The 9,920-nt window shown below is 41.9% G+C and overlaps 1 protein-coding gene across 2 annotated transcripts in view; it reads left to right on the top strand.

Moving 5' to 3' along the window:
- The first annotated feature begins 716 nt into the window (after positions 1-716).
- The window catches only part of TASOR2 (transcription activation suppressor family member 2), an 80,803-nt gene continuing 71,599 nt past the window's right edge, over positions 717-9,920 (top strand). Inside the window, exon 1 of one of the 2 annotated variants that reach the window (XM_058681993.1) lies at positions 717-896. In XM_058681993.1, coding sequence (XP_058537976.1) covers positions 833-896 — 64 coding nt within the window. In that variant the 5' untranslated portion in view covers positions 717-832. The remainder of the gene's footprint in view (positions 897-9,920) is intronic. The other variant, XM_058682000.1, reaches the window with a different exon arrangement.

Genomic DNA, 9,920 nt, shown 5'->3' with positions numbered 1-9,920 from the left:
AAACTACAAGGTTTTATAAAAGTCACTTTGGGGCAAGACAAAGCAAGTGTCTCCACCGCACCCTCAGGAGACACAATGGGAGACAAACATCCCAGCACAACACAAGCCAGAGGCTGGAATATAGGCAGAGCCATCATGGCGGCCGGACATGTTCCCGGGAACGTCTTCCGCATCCGGCCACGCACCAAGCCCTGGAGACACCCCGCTGGACTTCGCCCCTCCTGCAGCTGCGCACGCCAGACTCCCTCCTCCAATCCCAGGGCTCGCTGCAGCGTCGCGCCTGCGCAATGGGGGAGAGGCGAACGCCGCGTGGACGGCGGCCGCAGCCCGCGCCTGCGCATCGATTCCCACTCAGTGATTGGCTCCTGCCTTTCACCACGGTTCAGTTTTCACTTTCTCTCTTTTTTTTTTTTTTTTTCTTTCCTCCTCCCAAGCTCTCCGGTTCCTGAGGCCAGGGGTTTTACTTCCGGTTTCGTGCCTCTGTGTCTGAGGTAATCGACATGTTCTCTCAGGCCGGGGCGCGTCTCGGGGTCCGTTCTTTCCTATGAGTTTCTGTGGCGAGAGCGACATTTGGCTGACGAGCGTGGCGGTGCCTGCGGGCTGGGCGCCGGGGCCGCCGGGCGCTGCCGGCGTCGGTGCGGAGGGGAAGGACGCGCGGCGCGCCTCTGGAGAGCCTGTGCAGACCGCGCCGACGGCTCCCTCAGGAGGTCCCGGAGCCGGCGAGAAGGACGGGCTCGGCGGCTGGTGAATCAGCCCGGAAGTCCCTGTCACATTCGGCCGCGGGGACCGCGAGGGAGGAAGCGCCTGCGTGGAGAAGCGGGCGGCTGCGAGCATGGGGAAGAAACTGAACCAGAACCTGAAATTCCGGGGGGCGGCGGCGGCAGCTCCGAAGACAGGTGAGCCTCCCCCGGGCTGGGCGCCCCTCGGTGCGCCTGGCAGGCTGGCCGGAGGAGCCGCCGTCCTCCCGGCGGGCGCTTTCGCGGAGGCTCGTCGGGGCTTCGCTATTGTCACTCAAAACCGGTTCTAATTGACGTTTGCCGTCGCCTGCTTTTCTCGCCTGCCGGGTGCCAGACGCTTCCTTGCGGGTTTGCTCGGGGCGGGGGGCGGGGTGGATTTCCGGCTGGCTTTGGCGGCGCTGCTCCTTCGAGGAGTCCACCCTTGGTCGCCCGCGGCCGTTCCCGGTGCTGCTGACCGAGGGACCCCAGCTCGTGGCCGCGATGTCAGCATTTGACACGTCCGGGGGGGGGGGCTTCCGGAGTGCTCTTTCCCCCTGGGAGGCACTGCGTCCACCGCTGTTGAGGCGCGTCCCCCGAGCTGCGCGTCCCCGGCGGGCGGTGGAACGATCCGCACTCGGGCGAGCTGGGCTCCCCGGGCTCCCCGGGCTCCCCGGGCTCCCCGGGCTCGGACTGGCTATTCGGTCGTTGTTTTTTGTTTTTTTTTTTTTTTTTTTTTTTTTTTTTTTAAGGCTTGTGTGTGAGGTCTGCCTCTCGGGTTTGCTTCCTTCTGTGTGAATCCACGGCGGTGCGGGACCTTTTCTTCCTTCGCGCAGGGCTGGAGGGAGGGGGGTCTGTGCACGGGGTGGGTCGTTGGGCAGAAGACTCCAGGGGCGCCTAAGCCGGGTGGTAGTTGCGTCTGTGCACGCCCACCCCGCGCGTTCAGCCACCCAGCAGCGTTGCGTCGGGGAAGGCGGCACGTTGACCTCAGGGCTTGAGGAGGACGCTTTGCACATCCTCAGGTTTCACGTAATCCGTACTGGTCTGTTTGAAGTCAAAAACTGAAATACGCCCGCCTTACCCTTCTTTTACTTTCCCTGTAAGGTAAAGTTAGGCCGGTCGGGTTCACGAGCAAAAAAATACACCATGAACTTAAGTGTCGAGGAGTATACGGTGTTACCGGGGTAACGTTAGCGATCCAAGGGCCCGCTGGTGCTTTAAGTGTCGGAAGGGGGGAAAGGGGTGTGAGATTGGGAGGAAGCCGACTCCGGAGTTTCCTAACAAAGCAGCCGTGACGATCCTCTTCGGTTGGAAGACCTGCCTTCTCGAACTGGACAGGGCCGGGCAGCGTGTTCGGCCCATCCGTAAATGACTAACCCAGACTAGAGGAAAGTGAAAAGGGACCAAGTGTACGTGATGACTGTAGGGAAGACAGAGAACAGTGTTTGAAATGTGGGGTTTTCGGGACATTTGCCCCAATGTAACCGGGTCTCTTTAAAAAGAGCTGTATTGCAAGCATCTGCTGAACTCCAGACATAGTTGCTGAAATGAATTAAAATTCCCGAAGTGCCTGAAAACACACGAGACGTAGTGTTTGTTAAATACACGTAGTATATTGTCTACTTAGTGTAGTTAAATAGGTAATGGCGTCTTTACCATTACCAAACGGGTCTTTTGTTACCGGTGGACATTTATTTTCAAGTTTTACGATGTTCTAGTTATTTTTTTTCTTGTGACAAGCAATGCATCGTGTGCCAGTGATAGCATTTCTGAAGAGTTAATTCCCTGTGAGAATGCTGGCTATTAATGCTGTTAAATTGTCCTCAAATAGTGTATCCTTAAATATCTACTATCTAAGGGTATGCTTTATTTCCCTGCTAGCTAGCCAGCAGTGGATGTTAACAGTATTTCTTTCGTGTTTTACTAATTTTCTAACTTGAAAATAACATCTTATTTTAATTTTTATCTTCCTTGGGTGGAAGGACATTTTGGCTGGGTCATAATCCTTGCCTTTCCCTCCCCCCCCCACCCCCCCTTAATTGGGTTCAAAACTCTTTGACCCATTTAGCTACTACCGCACTGTTTTAATTATTGTAGCTTTGTAATACATTTTGGTACTTTCTTTTGAAAAAAGCTTTGGGCTTTTTTTTGCGTTTTTCTTCCAGGTGAAATTTAGAACCATCTTTCCAAGTTCTATAGAAAATCTTGGGATATTGGCATATTGTTTGTGATTGCATTGAATTTATAGATTAATTTGAGAAGAGACATTCTTTTGAGTTTTTCCTTCTAGGAGAGTAGGTATGTCCCTTTGTTTCTTCTATTAAAATTTTTGTCGTGAAGTATACCATTTATATGTACTGTTAAAAAAAAAAAAGAAGTATATCTGTGTGCCCAGCTTAACAGGACATCACAAGCACCTTGCAAGCTTTTGTGTGTGCCTCTCCCCAGAAGCGTGTATTGCTGCCCCATCGCCATGGTCATCCTGAATTTTGTGTTAATTTTTCCCTTGCCTTTCTGTGCAGTTTTATCACTTAGGTATATATTTTTACTCAACACACTGTTTACTTTCACCTGTTTTTGAATTATGTGAATCACTTAAACATTATATTTCTGAAATTCATCACTGTTGAAGCGTGTGCTTGTAGTTCAGTAATTCAGAAACTCTTTGGTCTCATGACTCCTTTATGATCCTAAAAACTGTCGAGGACCCTGAAGCGTTTTTGTTTATATGGATTATATCATGTTAGTTATTAAAACTGATTGATCTTAAGTATAGTAGATACAGTATCTATTGGTATATGTATTGGCACCTCTAAATAATGATAATAAGCCTCTTACATCTTAATATAAATAACATTTTAATAAAAAAAACTATTCAAAAAATTAGTGACAAGAGTGGCATTGTTTTTACATTTTTGCAAATACCTTTAATGTCTCAGTATCATGTCTGCTTCTGCATTCAGTCTGTTGCAATATATTGTTCTGGTTGAAAGTATATGAGGAACGGGCACCTGGGTGTCTCAGACAGTTGAACATCCAACTTTGCCTCAGGCCATGATATCACAGTTCAAGGGTTTGAGCCTTGGCGTCAGGCTTTGTGCTGACAACTCAGAGCCTGGAGCCTGCTTCGGATTCTGTGTCTCCCTCTCTCTCTGCCTCTCCCCTGCTAGCTTGCTCGCTCACTTGCTCTCTTTCTGTCTCAAAAGTAAATAAATATTTTTAAAAATGAAAAAAAAAAACAAACCCAGAACAAAAGTGTATGAAGAAAATCCAGACTCACTCAGCTGTGTATTTAGGAAAGGGAGAAATGTTTTAATAACCTTTTAAGATAGTTATATTTTTCTCTGATACTCCTCAAAGCCCAACAGTTTCTTTAAAGGTTAGCTGTAGTGTAAAATTTGAAGTCATGTCAGTGAACTTCTCAAACTCTGTGACATGAAAACCCATTGGTCTATCTTGAATTTGGAAGGGATATTTCATCTACACATTGGTCATGCAGTAGATACTAGTCTACTGAGTTATGTAGATCTCTCAAATTATGACACATTGCAGTATGTATCAAAGAACCCACTTAAGCATCATCACCACTTTAGGAACCAGCACTGTAATACATTCATTTTCATTGAAGTATAGTGTATAGTAATCTACTGTACGAATGTGTTAGAAATGGATTATATGCTTATCCGTTTCATTCTTTATGAACATATTGGTTATTTCCAACATGGGGCTGTTATGATTAGTGCTGCCGTATATATTCTTGTTCATCTTCAAGTGAGTGTATAGAATACTCTTCCTTGGGCATACTAGTAATGGAATTGCTAGACCCACTAGGAGGACATGCGCGGGTTCAATTTCATTAGGTAATGTGTAACTTTCTCCAAATTGTAGTTTTGATTTATTCTCCACTAATTTTGAATGAAATCTCTCCACGTTTGGCATTGCCCAGGTTTTTAATTTTTGCTGGTCTAGCGGAAATGAAATGTTATTGTGGCTTTAAACTGCATTTCTGTGATTATATAAAAGAAGTTAAATGTTTTTTTGTGCGTAATGTTTTTTGTCACTTTTTCTATTGGGTACTTGTTTTCTCTTAATCATATGAATGGATTTTTCTTACATGTATTGTATGTACAAGTTGATGAACTCTTTCTATTGTTTAAAAATTGGAATAATTAAACAATTAAAAATATATAAAGACATACACAGAAAAAATCTTTCCTGTACTATCCAACTCATTCCCCAGTGTTTGTTTTCTTTTCCAGTGTTTGTTTTTATATTCCTCTTTCTTTAATGCATTTTTTTAGATATTTATTTATTTTTGAAAGAGAGCACAAGTGGGAGAGGGGCAGAGAGAGAGGGAGACACAGAATCCGAAGCAGCCTACAGGCTCCCAGCTGTCAGCACAGAGCTGGACACCGGGCTCAAACTCACGAACAGTGCAGCCAGATCATGACCTGAGCCGAAGTGAAGTCGGATGCTTAACTGACTGAGGCACCTAGGTGCCCCGCTCATCTCCATTTAAATTCTGTTCTTCCCGTGAGAGGTCTTTTAAGATAGTACAGAAACAGTCGCCCAGAACACATTGTAAATGTCTGCGTTCTACAGGCAGGAAACAGATGAAGTATTCACTGATATTTGGTGTGCTGCTTTGAACCCCATCCTTTGGTTATCTTAAACAGTTGCATTATTTTTGTTTGTGTTTTGTAGTTTTTGTTCCGTTTTTGTTTTTGTTTTTGAAAGAGCGGGAGGAAGGGAGGGTCAGAGACACAGAATCCAAAGCAGCTCTAGGCTCTGAGCTGTCAGCACAGACCCCTGATGCGGGGCTTGAACCCATGAATCGTAAGATCATGACCTGAGCCGAAGTCAGACACTTAACCAACTGAGCCACCCAGGCACCCTATATTCCACTTTCTTAATCTGATTTGTGCTATGCTACATTTTTTCCCCCACTTAGCAGTATATCCTAGAAGTCTTATATGCAAATCAGTATATAGAAGGCATGCTCATTCTACAGAATAAGAACAATAGTCAGTCATAGATCATTTGTTTCTGGTCTTTTGCGGTTAAAAACAATGGTGCATGGAGTAATTCTGTAGAATTGTCCTTTTGTATGTGAGCAGGTTTTTCTGTTATATTAATTTCCAGAACTGTGATTACTGGGTTGAAGGTTAAATGCTTTTGAAATTTTGAGAAGTATTGCCAAACTGCATTTCCTGGGATTTTGCACTTACCTTCGGTATACTGAAGTAACTGTTTTCCTAAAGCACCCTCCCCCTTACCTTCCCCCCCCCCCCAGGATGCATTGCTAAACTTGCATGTTTTGACAGTTTGATAAATCCATTTACAGATCATTATGACTGAGCATCTTTTCATAAGTTTAAAAGCCTTTTTTTTTTTTCCTTTGTACTGTTCATATCACCTACCCATTTCTGTTTTTTATTGGGTTGTTGGACTGTAGGATTTCTTTACACATTCTGGGTACTAATGTTTTATAGTTAAATAGGTTGCAAATACCTTTTCTTTCTGTGATGTAATTTTAAAGATTTTCATTTTGTGTCCATATACTTGGGATTCTTAATTGTGGGTAGTGTGGAATATAGATATAATTTTATTCTCAGTAGATAACCAGTTGTGGTAGAATTTACCGTTGAATCCACTTGCGTCTGAAATTTTATTGGTGGCAAATTTTTGACTTGTGATTTAATTTTTTTTAGTGGTTACAGGATTACTGAACATTAAAAAATTTGTCAATATTGATTAGATTTTTGTAGGTCTCTATTTTGTCTGAATTTTTAATATTTATAGGCACAGAGTTGTTAAAAGTACCCTCTTGCTATTTTTAATGAGTGAAGTGTATGTAATTATGTCTCCTTTTATCAGTTTTTATGTTGAATATTTTTCCCTTTCCTCCATGCTGTTAATTCATCTTGCTCATAGTCTGTTACGCTTCATGATTTTCTCTGTCATACATTTCTTTTTGTGTTTTTTATTCATTTGTTAAACTCTTTGGAAAAAGTTATAGACTCAGGCACTTGTATGTTTTTGATGTCTCTTTTAAAGAGCATCTGTTGGAATTTTTAAATGCAGTTTTAGGGGCGCCAGGGTGGCTCAGTCAGTTAAGCCCATCTCTTGATGTCCGCTCAGGTCACAATCTCACAGTTTGTGTGATCGAGCCCCATGTCAGGCTCTGTGCTGACAGCGTAGACCCTGCTGGGGATTCTCTCCCTCCCTCTCTCTTTCTCTCTCTCTGCCCCTCCTTTTGTCTCTTACAAAATAAATAAATAGGAGAAAATTTTTTTTTAAATGCAGTTTTAAGGCATGGGACATATAACCTATTTACATTCACTGTAATTGCTCTTATTTTGTGCTGTTTGTCCTGGCTGTTCTATGTTTCTTTTCTCTCCCTTTTGTTATTTATTAAATATTCATTTAATATCTTTATCATTCCATTTTCCCCATGTCCTAGTTTAGAAAATAAACTTTTTTTTTCTGTTTATAATTCTCCCAGAAATATGCATCCTTGACATTTAAAAACCTAAAACAGGGGCACCTGGGTGGCTCAGGCGGTTGAGCATCCTGCTTCGGCTCAGGACATGATCTCGTGGTCCGTGAGTTCGGGCCCTGCATCGTCAGGCTCGGTGCTGACAGCTCAGAGCCTGGAGCCTGCTTTGGATTCTGTATCTCCCTCTCTCTCTGCCCCTCCCCCACTCATTCTCTCTCCCTCTCTCTCTCTCTTTCTCTTTGTCAAAAATAAACATTAAAAAAAATTTTTTTAACCTAAAACAAAGCAGAACAACAATACTTTTACCTTCCTCTTACACAATACAAGAACCTCAAAAATTTAACTTCACTCAGCCCCTGTATGATTTATATGTTATCATATATTTTAATTTTTTAAATAATACTCTTACCAGACAGAAGGGGGCCTGTTTAGAATTAATGTTGTGTTTTACAGTTGGTGCTTATTTACATTTCCCCACATTTGTACTACTTTTCTCTATTGCTGCTTTTCTCTTTTATTTAAAAAAAATTCTTTTTAATCTTTATTTATTTTTGAGAGAGAGAGAGTATGAGCAGGGGAGAAGGAGATACAGAATTGGAAGCAGGCTCCAGGCTCTGAGCTGTCAGCACAGAGCCTGACGTGGGGGTTGAATTCAGGAACTGTGAGATCAGGACCTGAGCCGAAGTCTGACGCTTGAACGACTGAGCCACCCAGGTGCCCCAACTGCTTTTATCTTTTAGAACATCCTCCAGGGCCCTTTTCCTTCTGTTCAAAGACTATCCCTTGGGATGGCTCTTACTGAAGGGCCATTTGATGATGAACTGTCCCTGCTTTTGTTTGCCTGAAATTGTCTTTGTTTCACTGTCATTTATGGCAGATGTTTTTGCTAAATAGAGTGGTTTCTGTTGGCAGTTGTTTAGTACACTGAAGATCTCCTTCCTCATTCCTTTGTTTTTTTCCATTATTGCTATTGAGAAGTCAGCTGTCAGTCTCTCAATTCCTTTTTCTCTGGCTGCTTTGGTATTTTTCTTTTTGTCTTTAGCTCTTGCTATTTCAGAGTAATGTATCTTTATCTTGCTTGGAATTGTTTGGTTTCTTAAATCCATAAATTAGAGATGTTTTGAAATGTGTTTGTTGGCTATTCATAATTCCTGAACTGTGAATTTCCAATTATATCTTCTGTTGATGTGTCCATCTTAATGTATAAAGCAGTCTTTTATAATCTGTATATATAGTAAATATTTTCTCCTGTTCTTTTGCTTTTCTCTTCACTTTGTCTCTTACAGCCTTCCCCAACAGAATGCATTGCCAAACGCATGGATTTATGATAATCTGATAAGTGAGAAGTGAAACTTGACAATGAAACTCTGGAACTAGTCTTTTGGGAGAAGGGGTAGGACTATGACTACCGTTTCTGTGCTTTCATCGTAAATGGTTTTTTTAGATGTTTCTTCTTTTTAGACCAATGTTGGTAAAGTATAGTTTTATAGTTTTCAAACTAATTGGTATAAGTTGTGTATGATAACTTATAATTTTAGAAATATCTTCCCTGTATTTGTGGTTGTAGCCTCCTTTTTCTGATATTTAATTTTTCTTTCTTGATTATATTTGCTACAAGGTTATTTCATTTATGCTAAAAGTAACAGTTTTTATTGATTAACTCTGTTGGCCTTTTTTTTTTGTTTTAAATTTGGCTTCTCTTTTTAAAATTACTGCTTTTATCATAAGAAATGTCTGGGGCATACTTTGTTTTCCCTTAATAAGATTTTAATAATACTTAATTGGGTAATTAAATCCCTTGCTATATTCTGTGTAAAGACTCATTACTTTCCTTGGCATGGTGAAATGGACCCTGTTTAGAACTTTTTGAGTACACCTGCTCCCTCCCTCATTAGAAAATTCAAGACCCCAACTCCTGAGATCCAGTTTGACCAGTTGAAGTACCTGCTTTACCTGTGGTTATCCTTTCTCTGGGAGCCACTGTCAGCGAAGAGGCCTCTTCTTTGCCCAGCGCATTTGGAATGGGATATTTCTAGGGGTGTGAGCAAAAAAAAAAATCATTTTTGTTATGGCACAAATTAGGTCACTCTCTCTTTCATCATATGTGACAAACGAATCCAAAGCAGGTTTGAAAATGTAATTGTCCCTGAGAAAAATTTATTCTTAGGATTTTCGTGTAAGAGGTACAAAACTACCTAACAATGTCCTTGTAATAAATACAGGAGTAAGTGTCATGCAGCCATTTCATTGCAGGCTGATAGTTTAAGGCACAAATTAGTTAATCCGGTTTGATAAGGAGCCAGAACAAAGGTCAGTTACTTTCTACAGATGTCTAAAAATGACACCATATAAACTTCGAAATGGTTCCAGTAAAAGGTGCATAATCTTGAACGTGGAAAGTATAGTGTCCAAAGAATCTATACAGCATGGCAAGAGAGAAAACAAAATTTGGTAGATATAAGATTATAGGCATCTGCTTGATATACAAAAATGCTTTTTACTGTCAGAGTGGATTCTGAGGATGTTAAACCCGTCTTTAAAAATTGAAAGTTAAATCCAAAAGTAAATGAAAGTTAAATGAAAATGTCATAATGCGTGGGTAGATCTCATTTCACACAATGGATATAATCCTCCAAAAATGTTTTTTTAAAAAAAAAAATTTCTCTTCCACTGGATATACTAAATACCCAAAGCGAGTTTGTTATTTT

Source organism: Neofelis nebulosa, chromosome 8 (genome assembly GCF_028018385.1).
Source record: "Neofelis nebulosa isolate mNeoNeb1 chromosome 8, mNeoNeb1.pri, whole genome shotgun sequence".
Taxonomy (NCBI): Eukaryota; Metazoa; Chordata; class Mammalia; order Carnivora; family Felidae; genus Neofelis; species Neofelis nebulosa.
Note: the sequence above shows the minus strand (reverse complement) of the source record. Positions and strands in the feature narration are given on the sequence as shown.